Consider the following 25,063-nt stretch of genomic DNA (forward strand, 5'->3'; position numbering starts at 1 on the left):
ACATAAATATAAATATAATTAAACATGATTAAACAATACCTACAAATAAATAGGCTCATATTCTAGGTTTATATGTCATGTAAATGGGTTATTAAATATAATTGGTATAATAATTTAACTTGTTCAATGTTAAGTAATACTTAAGTACAAAACTGATAATTACATTAATATTATACACATGTAAATCTACCAATCCATATGATTGCGTATTTGTGTATGTGATATGTTAAATTATTTAAGCTATGCCACAAATAATAGGTACAATTGATAACAGCTACATGGCTCAAATTGCAACAAAAATATATAATAATATAAAATTAAAAAATTGTTGCTAGTTTACATAACATAACATTTAATCCATACAAATCTTGATAGTCCAGTAATATGCACAATCTTGAAAGAGATATTATAATTACATCAATTGTACTTCTTATAGTAAAATAGTACTATAATTTTAGTTCTAACTGGATTTTGGCCTTAAAAATTTCTTAGATGAGTGGCCAAGAGTCATAAATTTTTTTAGAGTGCCTTTGCTATGTGAAGAATTTGATGGTGATTGGGACGGCGACGCAACATCTTGTTTGTCTTTTTTTGATTTTACCTTTTTGATATTCTTCAAAAGTCTTTTGGAAAAGTTCTTTTTCCCGTCCATAACTGTGGTATTTACTGGTTTGATACATGGCAACGTTTCATCTATACACATTTTTTCAATCAAAATATTATTCTACAAACTTTATGGGTAGGTAATCATTATTTTTTATACAAAATATCTTTACCTATTATTTTCTATAAAGTAGAAAAAAACAGATACAAACACTAAAGCCATTCAGATTATCAAGCAATTTATCAAAAATGTTTAATAAGGAAGCATAAAATAAATGCAATTAATATGATTTCTACTTCTACAAATAAATAATTAGCAAGGCAAGATATGCGTTTCGTGACAGTCAACAATTTCACACGAAACAAAATTTAAATGGAAATTTTATACTAAATAAATCATATCAGTCAATGTGCCAAAATATTATCAGCTTTTTAAATTGCACAACAGTAAAAAAATTAACATCTAATATGAATTAAGTTTATATGAACCTAGAAAGAGAAAAACAATTTTTAAATTATATTAAATACAGTAGTCACAAAATACATAATATTAAATATGGGATTATGGTAGAATTTTCATTGAATTATCAATTATAAATTTGTGATTATAAACTAATTAGTCATAATTCATAAGTGTCTTTCGGTTGAAATATAAAAGAAAATGAAGAACTTCAACATTTTTTCATGATCTCTAAATTGTTTTGTTTTATTTACATCATAAAATTAAAATAAACATTGAAAAACAAAGTGCTTCATCCTTAATATTATAGTATTTTGCTATTGACTATCAGGTTATCAGTTTGCTCATTATATTATGCTATTTTATAAAATAATTATTAGTCTTTAAACAATTTTAGATTTGTAAATCATCCTTCATTTCAATAAAATATTTTTGTCAAGTTGAATTATACATTGGCAATTCTCCACTCCATTCAAGCATCATTGAATTAAGTCTTAAAATGATAAGATATGTTATATTATAAATTTAGTAATTTTACTTGAATTATGATAACCTTGACGATGACACTATATTTCAGTTTGCAAATTAGAATACAATGAAAACAACAAAAAATAAGTAATTAGCAACAGTGATTTTGGAGAATAATACAGTAATTATAAATTACAGAATAAACATTTTTAAAAGTTAGTAAAAATCAGATGTAATAGTTAAAATATTAAAATTATTGATTTTAAGTTAAAGTGTTATACTAGGTAACAAAAAAAAAATAAAAAAATATTACACCAGCAATGAGAAAATGCCATACATAAACATTAAACATATACCTTTGATGGTAAATGAGCATGAAATAATACAAGCATTAACTATTTAAATCTATCCAGAAGAGAATAATAAAAACCCTTGGATCCCTTCATATTTCCATTGCAATGAGTCTTTAGAGTTAAATCTTAAATAACTTATTGTCAAATTGAAAAATATCATAATTTATGATCGTATGTTAGTTTTTTTCCATATTTAATGTTCTATTATACCCTTTATTAATTTGTATAATGAATACCATTTTACTGGGGAGATAGAGACGGTTAATTTTAATATAGTGATATTTGAATTTTTTAATTAAAGCAGGCATCACAGGATTTTAAGAGCAAATTGATGTCATACACATTACACATGCAATCACCTTAAAAAACGAACAAAACGTCATTCCGCAAACCACTAATGATGTCATACATATTCTTATACTAGTAAACTATACGATGGATATTTTTTGAACCTTGAGCAAAAGTTCCAATTTGATTGAACACACTACGATCTTCTTCGGCTTCACGCAACCTATCTTTTTCTAGATTTTCAACAATTTCATTACGCCTTTCGACAACTTCAACCAATCTATTGAAACAAATAATGTATTTTAAAAACGGTTTTGGTATTTTTACATAATATTATATTCATTCTTAACACAAACCTTCGGATAAGTTCTTCTTCTCGGGCTTTTTCTGTATCTGTCTTAGTGTGGTCAGGCTTAGACATTAATACACGTATTTGGTATTCTAATTCAGCGTGTTCCTCTTCAAAATTATGTTGTTTTCGCCTAAAAATAATGGTTTTGTAAGAAAATTACACTGTAATTGTTTTTATCAAATACGTACAGGTACATAAGTTCGGCATGTTTTCTGAACAATTCATTTTTTTCATTAACTAGTTCAAACAATTGTAACACCATTTCTTCTACGTCAACATTGTTCAAATCTAAAATAAATGATATCAAAATAATACACATATACAATATACATACATAATACAAGGTATAACAGAAAGAACTGACTAATGCAATAACTTTTGTTATAATCAATAATAAAAATAAATTATTAATTTAAAACACTTGCGCTGTATTTATAGTGTACATTTTTTTTTTACTCCTTGAAACTGAAAATAAAAAACTTAAAAACTTGGTTTGATTTTTTTTGGAACATTTCAAAATAGCCAACTTGTAAATCAGATTATATGAGCTATATTGATGTTAAAAACATTTATTTAAGTAAAGTAGTTTTTTTTTTCGAATTTTTTTAATTATCAATAATTTTTGGAGTAAACTAATTTAAACTGTACTTAATAACTTTTTCCAAAATATTATTTTTGACAAGCATTTATTTTTTAAATTATTTTTTATCCAATTATCATACATTTAACAAACAGTTTTTTTTTATCAGATCTGCCTGATACATTCTGTATAATTCTATACACATACCTTCGTTACACTTTAATCGTATATCTTTTTCCAATTTCACTCCTTGTCTCTCAAGCTCTTGCTGTTTTATTTCAATATCTAACAACTCTTGCTTGATATCTTCCATAGGCATAGGTTTGATTCGTCTCCTCTGTGGTATTGGACACTGAGGGGCCGGCCCTTTTTTTCGTTTCCATTTCCCATGTGTACTCTTGTGTAATCTATATCGTTCCTGATTACTGGTTGAAGACGGTTCACTGCCACTACAACTGGAGTCTTCTAAACTATTAGGAGACGACATTTGCATACTATTTGAGTATTCAATGTTTCCAAGAGATAGTCTCGATACTGGGGGTAGTGGGGCTGGTTTTTTTTTTCGAGGAGTGTTTGAATAGGAAGATATACTGGAAGCACTACTTTGCTTGCGATGGGTTTGGTAGCGAGGTTTCAATATAGGAGACAACACCGTTCTAAAATAACAACATATTTTTATTAATATTATCAGGAATTTTAATAAATTGTGACCCGTGGCAGTCAAACAGGGGGAATGAAGTGGATAGATCCCCCATGACCTTGTTTTCAATAATTTTAAATAATAATAATTATTATTATAAATTATATTATGAACAAACAACATAATATGAGGAATCTTTTATATTCAATTTTAAAATTGTTTGACCAAGTAAAAACAATTTAATCGACATTCATAGAAAAAAAAATTAAAAGTGTCTGTACATAGTTCAAAAGTCAAAATATTTTGAAACTGTATTATGTATTGAAAATGATAGAATAAACATTTGGTGATAATTTAATGTAGATACATTTATTCGTTTTTGAATTACAAAAAAATATCAAAAATGATTTTATCAAAAACTGGTTTTGAGTAAAAATTGTCGTTTTACTTATTTTTTTTTACCCGATTGTTTTAAAAATTACTATGATTTATCACTTTCAAAAGTACAAATTTTCCATCAGAAATAAAATGCTGTAGTTTAAAATTAAAGAATTTTTTCTGCGACTTATCGTATGTAGGTACAGACACAATCTTTTTTTTTTATGAACAGTAAACACATATAATTGTAAAATCAAACATTCATTGTTCCACTCAAAATTTCAAATTAGCCACATCCTCAACATCCCAAGACAACATTTGACCGCCATAGCGCCACTGATTGTGACGTACTCAACTATGGCATTCTATTATCAATAAATAATATTTTATCGCAATACAAATTAATCATACTGAATAATTAAGTTAATCCAATATAACACAATTGTGTAAATTGTCCCGTAAAGATATTGGTCTTAAAAAGTTTAAAATAATAATTTGATTGAAGTCATTAACTTATAGGTACCTATACGGTAATACGGTGAAAACTGAAGATAAAATAAAAGCTTTAATACGAATTATTATAAATATAATTTTAGCCAAATGAAAAGCTATAGAAATCCCTTAAAGAAATATCTAGTCGATTAAATTAAAATTTAATGCAGAGATAAATTTGCACGAAAACGGTTAAAATCAAGCACATGAATTCTTACCTAGGTTTGGGCAATGGGGGCTGAGAAAAAGGTTCGTTTTCATCTTCATCACTCGAAAACGGATTCAAACTAACATTCTTCTTGGCTGCGAGTTCATCATCGTCTTCTAAATCGGATCCGAACGGATTAGTGCTATCTTTCTTGTTTTTGTTACCATCGTCCTCTTCATCGTCGAACGGATTTAAATTTTCAGGGTAATTGATTTTTATTGGAGATTTAATTCTTTTTCTAGGACTAGGAACCGGTACCTCTTTATTACTCTCGTAATAGTCCATTTTAAGCAGCTTGTTGGATAAAGTTTTTATTTCGTAATCCTCCGGAGAGTCTAGCTGCTCTTCAATGGGGGCTTTACTAGCAGGAGGAAGTTCGAGGACTTGTTTCAGATCATCCGATAGCGGCGGTATCTGAACGAGTTTCGGTGTTTCCACCGCGATATCGTCGTCGGGTGGATTCGAATCGACCGGTAAAGGTGGAGGAGTGGGCGACGACATGACGGGTGCGACGGTATCGGGTAGTTGGTCGGATACGACGGCGGCCGTGGCAGAGTCCGTCGCTCGGTCCTCGTCCGACGGCACCGATCTGCCATCCTCGTCGGCGACCACCGCTCCCACGTCCGACAATGTTTCGCGGCTGCCGGTGACGCTGGCTGAGGTTTTCGCGTCGCTCGACTCTTTCTTGTCACTGTCCACTACTACACCGCTGTCGTTGTCGTCGCTGCATGTGATGGCGGCCTTCTCGGTGACGGTGGCGGCCGTCAACGGATCGGCCATTCTGAGTGTGACCGGCCGCTGCGCCTTTTTCGACGCTTTCACGTCATCTGTACAATCGGCGGCGGCCAGTGTTTCGAACAGCGCCCGGCGGTCACCGACCAACGAGGAAGCCGACGACGACGACGGTGGCTGCGGTTGGGGCGTCGTCGTCGCCGTCGTCAACGACACGGTCGGCGACACCGTCCGCTCCTCGTCCGGGCAAGTTTCGCAGCAGTACTTGCCGTCCTGCGTCTCGTAGTAATTGGCCACGCTCAGCAGGGCGGCGCACCGGGCGCACTTAAAACAGGTCCGGTGGAACAGGTGGCCAGATATGAGCAGACGTTGGGCTAGGAACACGGACTGGTTGCACACTCTACAACCGCCAACGCCTGCGCCCAACTGAAACAAACGCGAAACAGATTTAGCGCGCTGACCAGGATAACAATAACGTATGGGTTATGGCAGGACTACACGGCTGCTGCTATTTTTGAGTTCTACAGACAAATTAGGCTAAGTATATGAATTAATACTAATTATGTACTTTTTTTAGTGAAATATAAATATTCATAAGACATGCATTGCATAAGCAAAAATTAAATATGTGCTAGGAATATTAGTTATTATAAAATATTCTAGTTATTTCAAAATGATCCTGTCTTCCGAAACCTCTACAAGTTATATAATATAAAATTATATTATGAATCTTGACAAAAAATAATCAAAAATAACGATTACCTATTTTTTAATAAGAAATTCGACTTTAAGTTTAACTTTTGAAACTAATAAAAAATAAATTAATAGTATTATAGCTAATTAATCAAGGTATACATGTATATTTAAAAATAATTAAAAATAGATGCCTTAGTAGTATGTATTCCATGTTCATAATAATAGCATTATAACTTTAAATGTGTAAGTACTAGGTATATTGTATATTACTAATAAATAAGGAAATAAGATAGGTATAATAATATTCTACAATGAACCAAATGTTTTTATTTTATACTGAGAATCATAAGGAGAACTTACTTTTCGTCCTATTATCGATTTACTTCTCAATGTGATTTTGTATTTTTAAGTACAACAAAATAAAATTAAGTAGCATAAAATGTGAGTATTTTACATTAAGTATAACCATTGGCAAAGAATTTAGAACTTATACTTTGTTAAAAATAACTATTAAACGCTAACGAATAATCAGTGTGACATGAAACACTAAACTAATAACACTAATTCTAAATATTTCGTTATATCTATTATTTTCTCTAATTAATCTATAGTTAATTTAAATATTGAAAATTATTTACTTCAAACAACAGCTCGCTGTGGTAATGAATGTAACCAATGTAGGTGAGAATATTAGGTAGGATCGGCAAGGTCAAAATTCAACCACAATAAACGATAAACCGCAATAAAATTAATGTAATGACTAATGTCATTTAATTACAGTTATAATTAAGTAACCGACTATAAATAAAAATGTCTAAGATATTGTTGTCTATGTGTATCTTCTAAACATAGACAACGTAGACATTAAATTTGATTTTCAAACAATGGCAGCCAACGAATAAAACATTATACAATAAAATAATATTTTTAATTTACAAACTCACATCTAACCTGTTGACTTTTGTTCAATATTTGTTTATGAATGGTATGACTTGTTATAAAAACACGTTGACTTTTACATGTATGAGTCATTTTACTATGAGAGCTAGGTGTGTGAAATCACCACGCCTTGTTTGCTATCGTATTGTCTTTCTCTATACACGAAGTTTTTCGACTATTTCAAATTGGCATATGCTAAACGATTAACACTGCATTTGAATATATAATCCGTAATAATGATATTACAATTCCATAATACAATTATTTATCAAATGTGTCAGAAGTTTTAGAATTTTTGATTAATCACACATCGAATATTAAGTTCAATATTATATTATATTCATTAAGATTCACTAGAATTCATTCAGAACTCAATTGTCTTATCCTTTAAATGTAGAGTTGATAGGTATTGCTACAATGTGGTCCTAAATTTCATCGAAATCCTCACTTTAAAAATCGTCGAAATTATCGTAATATAATATTTGTATATAAATTGATAAACAATAATAAGACTGTCCTTGAATTTCTGGCACACGAACTAAACATTAAAATTAATTTTGAAACATTAGAAACAATGATTAATTTATATTATTTAAAACACTAACAAAAATTGCTCGTCATTTTCACTCGTAAACCTTTTAATGTCTATTGGTGTTCTGTCTGCTTAGATTTATTTCACAGAAACCCTATAATCATGTAAACAATATTTAAGAACTGTTTAATACTGTTAAAAATTTTGTCATTAGACATATCATATTGTATTGTATTTTGATAGTACCTTTTTATTATTTTATTTTTCTTCTTTTTTTCATCTGTTGATGTGCTACTCTTATTAAATTAATAATTTTTGTCAATGCAATTTTAACTTTTAAATAAATCAATTATTTATTTATATAATAACATCTTAACATAAGTAAAATTACAATAATTATACGTAACACATACCTATAACATGTATTATGTATTTAAATTATATTGACCAATATAATAGTAATATAAAAATTGTAGAACATACAATTTGAATATAATACTTCAGTAGAATACTTTTTGCAAGTTTCGATTGATTTTTAATTCATAATTATTAATAATTATTAGTCATTAATGGGTGGATTAATAATTCACATTGCTGGAATGTTCATAATAATAAACGTGACTGCTAAGAGACCATCAAAATTCATTCGATCAAAGATGGACTTTTAAAAACTGGATAACTTTTCTCAGATCACCAACTCCAGCCACTAAATTGCACGAAGTTCACAAGAATTAGTTATTATTTATTGTCGAATAATATTAAGTTCAAAACCGTTTTCTGAGTTTTGTCAGTTACTGCCTCAATATATCCCAAACTTAACACGACTATAGTCTTATCAGCAATGTTTTTGGTTTTAAATCGTTATCTAACATCGTAATATTTCCAGTTGCCATTTTATTAATGGGCTTATTGAAGGAAATATTTATGCACATAGTTTGCTAGAACGACTCAATATTCATGTTCCTAGTAGCATCAGGTTTAAAGGATTATTTTATAATCAGTTAATCATATTAATTTTGCTAACAATTCTCCCCTGATTAAAATAATGTCGACAGTCAATGGCAATAGGTAATTTTTCTTGTGTGCTGGCTAGCTTCAATACATCAAATTATATTTTAAATTATAATAAGTAATTCTCTGTAAGCTAATAGTAAAATTAGTTTTATATGTTATTACAATTTGTTTTGTTACATCTTACTTTTGTTTATCATAAGATTGTTAATTTTTATTACTTTCTTTTAAATGTTCAAAAATCCGTTTGGCGTTTATTCAAATAAATAAAATAAAATAAAAAATAGGTATAATTATATAAAAGTACCTACAAATACTTTTAAGTGAAATCAATAATCATAAATAAATATGCATTTAGTAACAAGTTTTATAAATTATATATTCTACTACATTACCATCAAATCAATACTTAGAAATACATAAATGAGTTATAAGAACTGTATGCGCAATTTTTTTCTACCAAATAATGTATTAATTTGAGATAACAAAACAGATTATACATTTTAAACGTTTCTAATGATTACCTAACTTATCAAGTATAATTCTCAGTAATTAATAATTATAATATTCAAAATAATCTAAATATTAATAAATTAATATAAAACAATTTTGTTCAAGCCATTGTGAACAGAATACAGACAGTGGCGCAACAGGATCGCTCGCTCTAGGGAGTAGGAGGCGTTAGTCTCGTTTCGTTCTCATTGGATCAAGCCAGCATTATTAAATTAATATTAATTATACATTTGAGCATAATAAAATAATCACATTGAAAAAATGATTCCGAGCTGAGATTAGACTTAATAAATACTCATTTTATTTCAAAAATACATTTTTAAATAAATATTAATTTAACTATTGAAGCTGTCATCAAAATTTACTAAAGCAGATATACACATGCAGTTTAAAATCTACAAAAACTTTCACCACACAACCCAAAGCATAATTTAATTTAAAAATTATATATATTATACATACATGCATACATATAAAATAATATATATACATGTATATATTTTACCTTCTAGCAGTAGATCTCAGGCTTATAAGACCCCATAAGATCCAAGCTGTCCTCCTGGACAATACAAATAAATAAACATAAGAATAACGATCTGTTTGGGTTATGTATAAATAATAAAATTAAAATATAGTACATTTTGACGTAATAAATTATTATTAACGCTATGCATTCAAATTATAAAAATATAAATAATAACAAATCACAAAAATAATAAATTTAAAGCTTATTATTCTCACGAATGTTAAAAATAATTAATAAATCAAAGATTAAAATATAATATACATACACAAATAACCATGATTACGTCAGATAAATTAAGTAACAAATTAAAATTAATTTACATATAAAACGAAATGCTTAAAATATAATTTGAAGAACAATCACAACTATAATTTATTACGTCAAAAAAATGACAAAAATAATTAATGAAATGTATTCACTTTAGATTAAGTGGCCAATATTACTCTTGAAACTCATAACCTATAACTTTTTATATTTTGGAAGTTAAATAAAAATTAAATAAACCATATAGGTCTATATCAATAACTTTTTGTTAAAATAATCTTTACTTCAAGATGTAATTTATTATTAGGTATAACGATTTCATATTTGAATAAATAATTTTTGTTTGTAAAATTGCGTCGTATTTTAATATCTAAGCATAACTAAGGCGGGTTTGGCTTAAAACTTTAATATGCCTTCTACTAAATATTATAAAAAATATTATGCTACTATATTTAATTCACCTACTCAGGTGGTCGTAAAGAAAAGTAGCCTAACCACGGACTACCCAATGAATGAAAAACTTTAACTTTCTTAAAATTATGTTAGGATCAAAATAATGGATTTGCTCTTAATTAAAAATGTATTCCATACAAAGATTTTAAAAATTAAATTCAGATTTTTTTGATAATTGTTTTAGGCAATTTTTTTAGACAAACCTGCAAACATATCAAAATTATTTATGAAAGTACTTAAGAAATATTCATTCATAAGATTGTATGCATGGTATTTTAGTTATTATACTTAAAAATATAATTAAAAACATAGAAAAATTTATAAATCATAAAATAATAAAAAATTACAAATTATAAAAGTTCTATGTTATAGAATGTAACAAAATTTGAAAACGCACAAAACACAGGATGGTATTCTTAGCCGAATTAAATTATACCGCATTCGGAAAAACATTCCGCAGGATCAAAATATAAAAAAATTACTCTAATAACGACAAAAGCTGATGATTAATGATTGATTAAAATATTTATTAAATATTGAACACAGATAAAAAATCCTATTAATAACATAACGAAATAAAATAAATAAGTTCACCTTTGTTGGAGCATTTTGACCGGATCCTGTATTAGTTCTGGGCCGTTCAACTGTGGTCGGAGATTCAGGTGATGTTTTCACAGGCGTCGTAGCTGTAAATAGAATAAAATACATTACTAAAGAGAAGGGACACAAACGAAATCATAATCAAAACTGAAAGACGATGTCAACGAAACTAACTGCAGTAAGCAGTATAGTAGCTACTATAGCAGGCAATAGCGAGTATAGTGTGCGGGGTGGGCATAATAATGAATTAAATTAAGACGCGACTGGAAGTCACACTAAGTCAGAAAAGTATATTTTATTATTCTGTGAACACAACATATTATAATTGGCTACATCCTGGATTTGCAAATGAAAGATTAGCAATGTTATATTTGACGCATAAACATTGACTATAAATCAATTTAATTCTAACTTTCTTAACAGTTTATAAGAATCCAGATCCCAACAAGTCAAAAAACTAGACAAGGAGAACACAGGTGTAAAAAAAGAAGAAAGTAGTTAGGTATTAACTCAATTACTTACTTTTATAATAGTATAAGATTTTTTTTTTTTATTAGATAAAATAGAATATTTGCAATCTGTAATATTTATATACATACAATAAGTAAATTTGATAATATAAGAAACAACATGAATGGCGTGAGGAGGGAGGCCCACCAGTGTGGATACCCTCTGGCTTGGGGGAGTATAGGATTAAAACAGTATATGGACCACAAATAAACATAATTAGAAATATTTTAGAATCTAATTAATTGGTATCAGCATTTTGGGGTCAAAAAACTTAAATATTAGTTTGTATCAGTCCTTTAAATTTTTAGTGTACCTATATTAATTCATTATTCAAAATAAGTAATCAGGTGTAAATATAAAGATAACATTTTTAGTAAGAACAATGACGTAAGTATAATGTATAAATAATAACGTTAAAATGTATTACCACTTGTTCACTGCATACTAGGATTAAATTGTAATTATAAGGTGTCTACATTAAATGTAATATTATTTTAACTATTATTCACAACACCAAATGTTTGTTATTTTTTATGTGTAGCCGTGTAGGAGCCTACAATTTGGCTCGGTGGTTGGCCTTAGTTACAAATGAACCACCTATTTGAGAAACGACGTAAGTCTATAAAAGGTAATCTGAGAAAACAAGAAAAAACTGTTTTTACGCCACCCGCAGTGGTACATGGTTATTTTTCTTTCATACTGATTATTTACAGTGGTAAAATTAAATATGTTTTATGCAAATGTTCACACATGATCTGTCTATCATTTGATAACACACATTCCACTAAATATCTCAATTTGTGATATTTTGTGACTTACGCCGTTTCTCAAATAGCTGGTTAAAATGCATTCTGTGATCAAACATCGGCCGACGTCGCTAGTTCCCGGATGGGTGATCACCTGGGTTTTAAGTGACGAATCCTCACCCCACATACAAGTGTTCCTCAACCCTCCTATAAAATACTAATGGAAATATAGCTACCGATGCTTAAGATCAATATGAAAAAAAATATTTATACAACAGAATACATAAATATTATAATACATAGATTTTATCACAAACACTATTAAGTAATAAAATAATTGTAAAAATAAAAAAATGTTTTTTTTCTTGTAAGAAGCAAACTACCATAGAACTTAATATAATAATTAAATAATATACCTGCCGAACAATTTTCAAGATAATATTTTCAATGATTACAAGTAAATACAACAATATTAAAAATTGATACCTTTTACATACTATAATATGTCATCGTTTCATAAATTGTAACAAAAATAAAATTATTTATATAAAACGAAAAATAGAGTGAAAGCTGAAAGGTAACAATAATAATTATGTTAATATTATTAAATGTGATCTTCATTTTGCTTTATATAATGAATGAGATAACAATAAATACTGTTCTCATTACGAAATGCGTGGTGATGATAATTTTATTGTACATCATAAATGTGCAATCATTTGATCCCACAACAAGGAATTTTTTTTAGGTCATTTAAAAGTTAGTAATTTGAATCGGTAGTAGGTAGTAGAATGAGAAAAAACAGTGGTAGTAATATTTGCAATGTGCATTATAAACTGTTCGACTGTTTTTAACTCCGCATGTAACGAACACTTGTACGAATTAAATCTATAGACTGGTGGTCAAGAGGTCAAACATTGAAAATGTATAACCTCGTAGGAGCGTCAAATTATCAAAACTACTTACTGAACGAAGAATTGAGAGAATGTTTTTCGTCTATTTTTTCTAATCAGCTAGTATAATGAATTGGAATGAAGCCAAAATTCAAATTTTGAAGTCGCGAATAGACGTTTTACCAAAACCGGTTTTTCTACGGAAGGACATTGGTCAGGTGATCTACGTTAGGGCCGTATCAGGCAATGTTGTGCAGAATAGTGTATTCAAAACAACGGATGTTTATCTTGTGTAATCTTCAAAACCATGCAACATCATAATATGTTGATTGTATTTCGTCTATAGTACATTAATTTTAGAATATTATGCCAATGTTGTTGCAATAGTGAAAATGTCTGGAAAGAGCAAAACTAAAATCACTATCAGTGAAAGTTTCTCATTGGGATCAACGCGCACATGTGACCTTAATAAATTATAAACAGTGTTGCGAGAACCGGTTTTCATGTCTCTATCACACTCGATGTCTTTCTCTTGTTAAATGTCGAGTTGCCAAACAGCGCTGCTAAGTTAATCAGCACTGTATATACGTACTGGCCTATTTGTAGAAACGTTTTTAACTCCACCAATCCACTGGGTTTAATGATTTTTCAAAGGTCACGGCTACTGACCCACTACCCAGTGAAGATCACGATCAATTACAACATATTCGTAGATCTGATCAAAGTCTAGGTAATATAATTAATATTTTCGGATTTGTTTATGGCATTTAACAGAAAATCATTAAGCAATATAATTTCAATTGTTAACAGTAAATAAATGTAAATTTACCTCAAAGAAAATTTGAAAAATATTATAATACAATTGAAAATATTCTTATGTAAATTAAATAGGTACACATTAAGATTATATACCATACTTAATATGCTTAATACTTAATATGCTATTTTGTCATGATTAAAACTGCACTAAAGAAACTAGTTTGTGAGCAATCTTTGGGTGAAACGGACTATTCAAATTTTATATTTGTACAAAATTATGCACTCCACTATGTTGAAAATTAAAATTTAGCTAAAAATATTCAACATTTCATTGCAAGAAAATAAATAAAAATATACTTAAGAAATTTAAATTATTTTTACTTTTAATTATTATATCGTATAGAATGGAATAAGTGCATAGTTAAATACTTAAATATAAGATTATTACATACATATTTAAAATTGTTCTCAATCTTTAATAGGTATATTTTACCAGTTTATTATAACTACAAATAGGTTTTTATACCTCATTGGTGGTCTTTTAGGCCTTTCCATTCAACCAAGTCGATCACACGCACCCGATAGAAACAGGTTTCCTGCCACCATTTCCGGCAAGCTAAACATACGTGCACGCATGCACCGCCTTCAAATTACCATCCTGTGTGGAGAGTCTACTTAAGAAAATTATCAGGAAAAAATCACATAGTCACGACTTGATTTTTTTTTCCTATATATTCTTTGCACATGTCCAGTAGTAGAAAAACTATTGGCAATTTCCGAAAAGATTATGTAAATACTTTTTACATAATTACAAATCATTATTTAGGCAGTATTCGACTCTCGTAGTAGTCGAAAAAAAATTTAAAACTCAAACAATTATTAAAATGGTTAAAAACAACGGTTGTGTCAACAACCTTATTTTTTATCATTATTACTGTGAAACTCTTTATGTGACTAGTTTAATTAAAATAAAATTTAAAACCTAACAACAACATGTTATACAATACTACGAAAAGTATGCACGAACATCAATACCAAAAAATGGAATCAAAATAAGTCTTATATATTTACCTATTATTATTAATTATTATTTATTACATATTTCATGCTATTAATCAATTCTACTTGAACGCCGAATAAAAAAAATAAAAAAATGCAGTCTAATAATTACCTTGTGATGAGAAAGTTTGGTAGAACTGTGATAGGTAAGTTAATATCGATAGTCTGTCTGGTATTTCGACGCAAACCATGTCTTCAGGATCTAAAAGTGCAGGAATGCCCAGATGATTTTCAGCAACTCGAAAAGCCAACTCATTGTTACCGTAAATATCATTTTTGTCCAAACTATTATAATCACTAAAAAACAAATATTATTAGTAGACATATTATAAAATCCTATTTTTTTCCTTTTTAAGAACACGAAAATTGCAAGTATTAAACAGAATAGTATTTTTCCACGGTCATGATTTTTTGTGACATGTGCACTTCATTTTCTATATACCTATTGAAAAATTATTTTTCCTCGGGCAATTTTCTCTTCTATCTATTTCAAGCATAAACCTCTCTGATGTTTTTGTTACGTTACATGCGTGTTTTATTATTATTACCTTTTTTAGTTATTATTAAATAGGAGATGAGAAAAATACTCATTTCATGGGCATCGAAAATATGCTACAATAACCGAAGCGAATTAAAGATTTGAAACCTATATATTGTATACATATTATACGTGATAGTTAGGCGACCTTGACTTCATCTTAACACATTAAGATAGTAAAAATATTGGCAGCAATACTAGACTTGGATAAGGTTATTAATCTCTAAACATAAAAAAATACGATGATCTTTCTATTACACTTTCCAATTCCAATTTTAAATGCATTAACAAGTCTGTTGTTAAATTTGTAAAAAAGACATATGGCAAGTTGTTGCATTAGTTTCTATATGGGAACTTTTATTTTACATGGACATATGCGTAATGTAACTGCAATACCATCATTACTTTTAATTAATAAAATAAATGGTACTATGTAATTAGAATGAATATTAGACATCAACAAAACCTAAAAAATATCTTTTATTGAACGAAAAAATTACTTCATAACTTATTATGTTTATGCCATAAATACAATTTAAACATCCGATATTTTAAGCAAATTCTTAGATAGTATTTATAAATAGAGGTTTCTTTGTGGATATACTGTATACGATATAATAATGTAACAAAGCATTACTATTTAGGTAATTAAGAAGATCAAATGTATTTATACTTATATTTAAAGAATTGTAACTAGCGTTTTTCACTAAATTAGAGACAAGTATAACTATTATACTATGTAATATCAAAATTTCTGAGTTGTATAATAGAAGTTCTGTGTATAATTCCATATAGATGTTTTTATTACACTGTAATGTCTACATAAGTGTGTAACATGAAAACTAAAAAAATGATGAAAAAATAAAATAATAATGTTTAACACTAAAGTAACAAAATACTTACATCAAATCAGGTCTAAAATGATGAATAAGAGCACAAAATGCGAGTCCATCTTTCCACGAAGTAGACATATTTTCAATAGACACTCCATCGTATCCTTGAGTCACTCGCTTACACCATAGTTCTAATGCTTTAGTGCCACGTCTTTCTCCCATTGTACTTGTTTAAAAAGCTAAAATAAAATACACGAATAATTAGCATACAATAAATGTATAAGTTGGTATAATAACTATCTAATATATTTCTACAGTAATCTCATAAATATATAAAATCCACATCGAATATTTCTATTAAAATTTAAGATAGTGAGTTAAAGTAATATGTTTAAAATGTAATAATAATATTAAGATATTATTCGTCAAAAATATATATACTAAAGCTAAATAATTAAGCTTATGCAGCAGCACAAAATTATACAACCTAACCTATTGTAATGTAAAGTTAAAAATAATTGATTTTGATCAACCTATATAAGGTGCCACACACCTTACAAATTACCACTAAAAAAGTATTTTTTTTAATATTTGCATTATACTTTAATCAGAACTTAGCTTATATACTACATTATATATTAAGTATCTATGTATACATTGTAAACACAATGTCCGGCCTTAAAAATAGACTACATGTACGGTATATGGATAGATCATTAACAATTTTCCGTTTTTTTTCCAACGGTACCTGATTATTATATTGTGAATATAATAGATATATATAAAGCGTTTGTTCTCTTGCGGTCAATACACACATGTGAAGTGTATAACGACTAGATTATATTGTTGTGAATCTTGCTGGACTTATTATATTTTTTTCGTCGAACCCGTTTGACGACACAATACAACTATACCCGCTCGTTACATAACGGATTATTATTTTTATAGTTTAAAAAAGTGTGCATGTATCTGAAAACATTGATATTATAGAATTTTTTCACGTTAATAGACGGCAGATAAAAATGTAGAGGTCAATAACATTTAACAAGGGTTTATCGCCAAGTATAATTACTATAGATATTATAACCTATATTTTAATAGGTATATTAACTATAAAAAAAACTTTTAATTCATATAAAAATGAAGTTAGAAATTAATTTTTGAAGATACATAAAACATCTCATCAATAATTTGATAAAAATAAAAAATCATTTTTTTAAATTCGTATAAGGAGTACGTATACAGGGTGTTTCTGAAGTGTGTGAGGTAAATAGTATACGCATACTCACTGTGATGCCACAAAGAAGAGTTTTTTGGAATTTTTTTTCTAACTTCAAAATCTGGATTTTTGTAAGTTATTTTTAGAATATTATCTCGAATGTAAAAATAAACACTCTAGTCGTATTTTTTGCAAAATTCTCATACGAATCGAGATATCGCATCATTTTTGCGCTTGTCGCGCGTTTTTCGCGCTCGAATCGCCCACTAAAAAAAAAGTCGTGCGACACATCGATTTGTATGAGAATACTGCAAGATAACCAGTGGTGATAATTATTTGTTGTCATTGATAATACACGATTAATTAACACATTGTTTTACATTGTCGACTAATAAAAAATATGAAATAATAACAAAATTAGGGTTAACAGAGTTTTAAACGAATGTATAAGCATGTATTTGTGTCATACCTTTATTAAATAACTTTTAACTTTATAAAATTACTAGCTGAATTACCCGGCGTTGCCCGGAAACAAATTCGTGACAAATAAGATAACGACATGTATTACCATTTACAATCTTAAATTCATAATTATCGATAAGACATAAGGTGAGGATACTAAGCTTAAAATATAAAACTACGTTTTTTGAAGAGTAATTTTTATTATTTTGGAAAAATGCTACATAACTACCGATCAACCAATATTTTTTTATAAACTATATTAGGTATTAGTTTTTTCACCTGGGGCATATATGTAAAAGTTTTTTTCTGAGCTTACACGGAAGCAGGCAACATAAAATTGTTCGTGAGTGAAGCAAAAACCTAACCTAACCTAACCGGCAAAAAGAATAACAACTCCGCCCATTGGGCGATCATTATTTTTAAAATCCCTCAACGTTCTATCAAGTTCCTCAGGACCACCTTTATTCGCCATTGTTGATTCATCCAAAACAATAAAACGTGTCTTGTGGCATCTTGAATATTCGACAATTCATCGATAGTCGATACACAAACATTAAGCAGCGTTCCGACTTATACGAAGCTTCTCTTAAAATGTCGGTCGGTCCGTCCTTCGTTCACCATAATGCGGTGAATTTCTATAGAATATGCGAGAAATTGTGTTTTTTTTTTTTATTATTTTATACACATTATAAACGTGTTATTTTATATATTTAATCTATGGTATTGATTTAAGTTAGCAACGAATAACGATATGAACTATCATGTCGCGCAACGGTGATATGGAAGGGGAAGTTTGGGCGGCCACGTCTAGCCGCCGTCCGTTGCCGTACCGCGAACCTCACCCACCCGTAACTGGTCATTATTTATGATAATTGATAACTCCTTTGTTTTTAAAGTTAGAGAATCTATCAAAATCCATAAACCTTCTCCACAATGAGCTCTTCAATTTAAAAAAAAAATCATAAGGATCGGTTCAGTAGTTTCCGAGAACATATCACTCAAAGGTTTTCATTTTCACATTTATATATTAGATAATAGTTAGAGGTAAAAGGAACTACCTATTTGTGTGTTTATACTGAAATTCCAGTTTTTGGATATCATAGTACCTAACATAATTATTTTGACTCGATGAGATAAACATTTTATTTTATACTATTATTATTATTTATTATTGAACCTAATATTATACTTTTATCGTTAATATTGAATTGACCGTACTCCTTACAGAGCACATGATGAACATTAGTTGGTCTGATTAGAGCTCAGTCCAATACTTGTCATTGAACGACATTTAAAATATTAATATTTATTTTTAAGATTTAAAGTTTTTAATTTAAATTTTGATTTTTGTGCAATAGCGTACACAAACATTGAATATGCAGACATGGTTTTTATGTTGGGTAAGTATTAGTTAATTTAATTAATTATAGTTTAAGTATTTAACTAATATCACCTATTTTACTTTATCACAAAACATACCCATGTAACTATTTTAAGTTGTCGTAACCGACATGTTATACGAAACAAACTATTTATTTGTTTATTAATTGTGACTAGGTTTGGCTGATGGAAATGGAAATCTTGCAGCTAGGTTATGGGCAGAACGTAAATAATAATAATAGTATAAAATAAAATGTTTATCTTATCGAGTCAAAATAATTATGTTAGGTACTATGATATCCAAAAACTGGAATTTCTGTATAAACACACAAATAGGTAGTTCCTTTTATCTCTAATTATTATAACTTTATAAAGTTAAAAGTTATTTAATAAAGGTATGACACAAATGCATGCTAGTAAATTTTATCGTTTAGAACTCTGTTAACCCTAATTTTGTTATTATTTCATATTTTTTATTAGTCGACAATGTAAAACAATGTGTTAATTAATCGTGTATTATCAATGACAACAAATAATTATCACCACTGGTTATCTTGCAGTATTCTCATACAAATCGATGTGTCGCACGACTTTTTTTTTAGTTGGCGATTCGAGCGCGAAAAACGCGCGACAAGCGCAAAAATGATGCGATATCTCGATTCGTATGAGAATTTTGCAAAAAATACGACTAGAGTGTTTATTTTTACATTCGAGATAATATTCTAAAAATAACTTACAAAAATCCAGATTTTGAAGTTAGAAAAAAAATTCCAAAAAACTCTTCATTGTGGCATCACAGTGAGTATGCGTATACTATTTACCTCAAACACTTCAGAAACACCCTGTATAAAGACAAAATTATTACTTGTGCATTAACTTTTTAAGGAGTTATATATATAGATGATACCAAAAACTTATAAACATGTAATTTTTTTAGAATAGTTTTTGAAAAATTACAAAAATTGACCTGCAAACAACTACCAAAGAAACGGTATCAAGTAACCTATCAAAGAACGGCGGAACGTACAGAAAACCAGTACAATCTATTTTAGTAGTTAAATTGTAACTCAGGTGTAACTCTAATGATTAAGGGCTCATAAATTATAGTATTTTGAGTCGTTGTTCATTTTATTATTTAAGTATAGTTGTCAATAAATGAGGAATATTTTATTGACCCTATAAAGTACATACTACATTATGTTTGAATAGAAAAACATCCGAAACGTGTTATAAGTATCGTTTTTATTTTTAATTTGAATTTATTTACTGGGTATTTAAAATCTTATGTCTGAAGAGTAAAATAAGCTGTTGATTTATTTTCTGTTTTATTAATATAGTAACACAGAACAATATTTGATAAAGCTGTACAGGATTAGTACATTAGGTATTGGTCATGTTTCATTTTATATTCATGTATTACGTACATGGAAAATGTTATAGGAACTTTTTATGCTCAAAAACTACATATGGCATTCATACTTAAGAAACAACATTGATGTTGTATACATTTACCAAGTAAAAGTACACACGATCTCTGAATCCTGACTACTTTTTAATTTATGTTGCATACAAGGGAAATAATATATATAGTTGTAGTATATTTCTTTTAAAATTAACTATCAGAAGATAGATCTGATTGTACTTGGACGTTTCCGAAAATTGAAATCAAACGCAAATTTATTACAAGGCAATAATTCTACAAGTTACCTTATACGGATTTAGCGGATATCAGGGTGAGTCCTTGGGTCTTCTAGATATGGACAAATATAAATGAAAATAAAGTAAAGCAACTCATCTTAGTTATATTTTTTATACTGATTTTTGATATATCTAGGTTTCCGTCAACTACGTACTACATAATATTGAATATTAACATAATACGATGGTAACCGGTAGAAAATAAGACAAAACTATTGTAACAAACAATTATTCTAACTGTATATAATGGTAAATTATACTACACATAACGTAGTTTAATATTTAACACATTATATATAAAGCTAGTACATAAACACAAAACTTTTTGTAATATAACATGCAAAATTATAATGTGAGTTATAATTAGAATACAATTATATATACTTTTAAATAACTGTACAATTACTTTTGAAACTCAGTTAAATTAATAAACATAATATACGTTTATAATTATTCGCTCGTTATACAATTTTCATCAACTAACATTTTCAAATTGGTGTTTACCAAAGTACCAACATATTTATATAAGAATATTTAATGTAAACTTGTGTAAATATTTTGGTATCGTATATTTTAGGATATATAATTTAAGAAAAAAATATTTTATTTCATAATCTTCACATATACCACTGTTGGTTAATTAGTATACTATATAGCAGGAGTTGGCAACTGGCAATCCGGCCCGCGAGCCTTTTTTATGTGGCCCGCGCTACATTTTCAAATTGCATCATACAATTTTAAAGTTTATCGTCTATAGGTACTCTATAATCTATAATATAATAGTCTATCTCTATACTCTATCTTATTTATGTAATAATTGTTATCTGGTATTGAGCATCGTTAAACATAACTCACACTAAACAAATAACTATTTATATTTAATTAAATTATTTTTAATAACCCTTTTTATATTACCTATTATATTATAAACAAAATAAATGCTAAATAAACTGTGTATTTTGAATGATCTTTTTTTGGCTTTCTATGCTCTGGCCCGCTAGATTTTAATTTTCTAAAAATTGGCCCCCAAGTAACTTTGAGTTACCCATCCCTGCTATATAGGTACAAGTCATGTGCAAGAAATTGATAGTGTGACTATAGAGAAAACATGTATGTATCAAGATCACATAAACGACCGATTTCGAATGCATATATTATAATAGACGACTAGTTAACGGTTTAAAGTAATGCGACTTTCCAGATGATGGCCAATTACTTTGTTTTGCATAGCGTATTAGTGTATATAGGATAATATATACTATATACTATATATATAGTATTTTATACTTACTACTGTGTATAACATATAAGCACATCTAGTTTTTGCTATATAAATCTCAACTCTCTGAATATTATAAACAATATCATAAAATGTATAAAATATCTGCCATTCCATATGATATATACAACGGTAACAGTATACAATAAATACCTAATACAAATTAACAGTACATCCATACAATATATTATTATGATTGTGTGAATATTAAAAATGGATTTAAAATTAATTTAATGTATAAAAATCTTTTTCTAATTTACCTCAACACATCAATAAAATTATATGTGGAACGAAAAAACAATTTACTTATAGTTGAAATGATAAAATTATATATTTATAGTTCAATAGCATTTCTATAATCTCGAAGTTCTTCATTATTTTATCACAACGTCTTAATATCACTAATATTTTCAGAAAATATAGTCCAAATAAAGCCTAGATATCGAATTTCAATTTTCAAGAATGAAAAAAAAACAAACTTATACTGTACGTTAACATAAAATAAAACAATTGTCAGTTAAACGTTTTTTATTCTAAAACTATTGTTATATTAAGAAATTTTTTCAAATTTCGTTAAAAGTTGGATTTATAAATGAATGTAAATACCTACTTATATAATTCACAAATATACTTTATCTATAATCAAAACATTTACATAAAAAGATGAATTTATAATAAGGCAATCTTAAATATTAAATTTAGAATCATAACTGTATCAACAATTGAACCACATATTTATGCCTGACTAATACCTAACCTAACCAAACGTATTCATTTTTTTTGTGTGTACATTGTAAGACAAAAAATAAAATGGCTATTTTCCAAACCCTACGCACGATATTTTTCAATTGTTATCTTAGCATATGTACATTTTTCTTATGAACATTGTAAAAATGTATTTTCAAAACCCTACGCACGTTATACATTTTGTTTCTAGAATACTAACAACAGAACATTGTGTGCATAATAATGTATTTATGGCATGGGTATGATTATATTATAATATACAACAATGAACTATTAATGATAATGTGGTTAGAGTTTTACTAAATCGAACAACTTAAGGTACAAATTATTTATCGAGGGGATGATATTATAATACGTAGGTACATTGAAATTTTAGTCAATTTCAAAACATATAATTAGAAATGAAAATCGTTATTCGTTACTGAACACATTTTTATGATTCTTTAAAACAGTATTTCAATAATAATTTTTAACCTGTCAACTAAAATAAAGTGAAGACTTTATTTAATACTGATAAATAATATAATATGAGAAATTAAACTTATTTCATACTTACTACTTAGGTAGGTAGGTATCTAAAATATTTTTATAGAATTAACATATTATTGTTAACCAAAAAAATAAACAACAAAAATAATAATAATAACAAAATAAAATATTGAATTGAGTATATATGTCATCAACTGATAGTTCAAAATACATTTTATCTATTTAACTATGTATTTATTATAAATAGATACCAAACTAATAATAATACCTAATAATGAATACAAATCATAAGTAATTATAATTATAATCAAATCGTTTAAAAATGTAGTAATTGGGGTCTGATATTGTACAGATATAGAACTATAATAGAAGTATATATCATACTATACAATAAATAAAATAACTATTACTTGTATGTGTGGACTATTATGTCAATACAATAACAAGTAATAAACTAATAACACATAATTTATACGTTAACTTCCTGTGCGGAAGTAAGTTCCACTGCGCCACTCCTCCACTACCTGTATAATACAAGTCACACTCATATCCCATTACCTACAGACTTTTTCCCACACTGAACAAGTTCATTTGTGTTTCCGGACCGACGAACACATCAGACAGATGCACATATCCATCCTGTTGACGTTCGAGTATACGAGGAAACCAGTTTATCCATACAATAATAATGGTCAACTTACACTCAAAAAGGACAATACTCAAATTACAATATTTTGTTACTAGTTTTTAAAAAAATATGAAGCTAAATATCGGTATAACACAGTATAGAAGATGTTTCATAATACATGTCCCCTACATAATTAATTCACCCGCGAGACCATAAAAACACATCAGTCACATAATATTGTATTAAAGAAACATTGGAATACCTTATGTTAATCTTAAGTTATAGGCTATTATAGCAATAAGTTCCTCATAACTCATTCTTACAACAGATTTAATTTGTACTTATAAAGTTAAAGACAAAATTGTATTTTTCTGGATAAATAAATACATTTTATGTTTAAGTTATAAGATATTTTTAGTAAAATCATTTTTACAATACCATATACATTATACACACTAATGTATGCATGAATTAAAAACAAAATAGGTACAATGTCATTTCCAATTTTAGACGAACGATTTGTCGTCGATGTAACGTCGAAAGAAATTTCAACTAATTTGAACAATGTATATGTCTATATAATATATATATCTATTTGTCAAATGACACGCTCCATTTAACGAACAGGATTTTGCAAACCAAGGTCTAAAAGAAAGTATACTTAACATAAATGACATTGGTAGAAAGAAAGTTTCATTAATTAATATACCTATCATCTACCATTAAAACTTAAAT

At 28.1% G+C, this 25,063-nt stretch overlaps 1 protein-coding gene across 2 annotated transcripts in view; it reads right to left on the reverse strand.

The window, feature by feature from the left end:
- Window positions 1-423: 423 nt before the first annotated feature.
- Window positions 424-25,063, reverse strand: part of LOC111032572 (MICAL-like protein 2) — a 31,031-nt gene continuing 6,391 nt past the window's right edge. The window contains exons 2-10 of one of the 2 annotated variants that reach the window (XM_022312948.1): window positions 16,497-16,665; window positions 15,168-15,352; window positions 11,083-11,174; window positions 4,833-5,980; window positions 3,312-3,760; window positions 2,713-2,812; window positions 2,529-2,654; window positions 2,337-2,452; window positions 424-693 (exon numbers count right to left, since the gene is read on the reverse strand). In XM_022312948.1, coding sequence (XP_022168640.1) covers window positions 461-693; window positions 2,337-2,452; window positions 2,529-2,654; window positions 2,713-2,812; window positions 3,312-3,760; window positions 4,833-5,980; window positions 11,083-11,174; window positions 15,168-15,352; window positions 16,497-16,648 — 2,601 coding nt within the window. In that variant the 5' untranslated portion in view covers window positions 16,649-16,665 and the 3' untranslated portion in view covers window positions 424-460. Of the gene's footprint in view, window positions 694-2,243; window positions 2,453-2,528; window positions 2,655-2,712; window positions 2,813-3,311; window positions 3,761-4,832; window positions 5,981-11,082; window positions 11,175-15,167; window positions 15,353-16,496; window positions 16,666-25,063 lie in introns of both variants that reach the window. The other variant, XR_002604317.1, reaches the window with a different exon arrangement.

Source organism: Myzus persicae, unplaced genomic scaffold (genome assembly GCF_001856785.1).
Source record: "Myzus persicae strain clone G006 unplaced genomic scaffold, MPER_G0061.0, whole genome shotgun sequence".
Classification (NCBI taxonomy): domain Eukaryota; kingdom Metazoa; phylum Arthropoda; class Insecta; order Hemiptera; family Aphididae; genus Myzus; species Myzus persicae.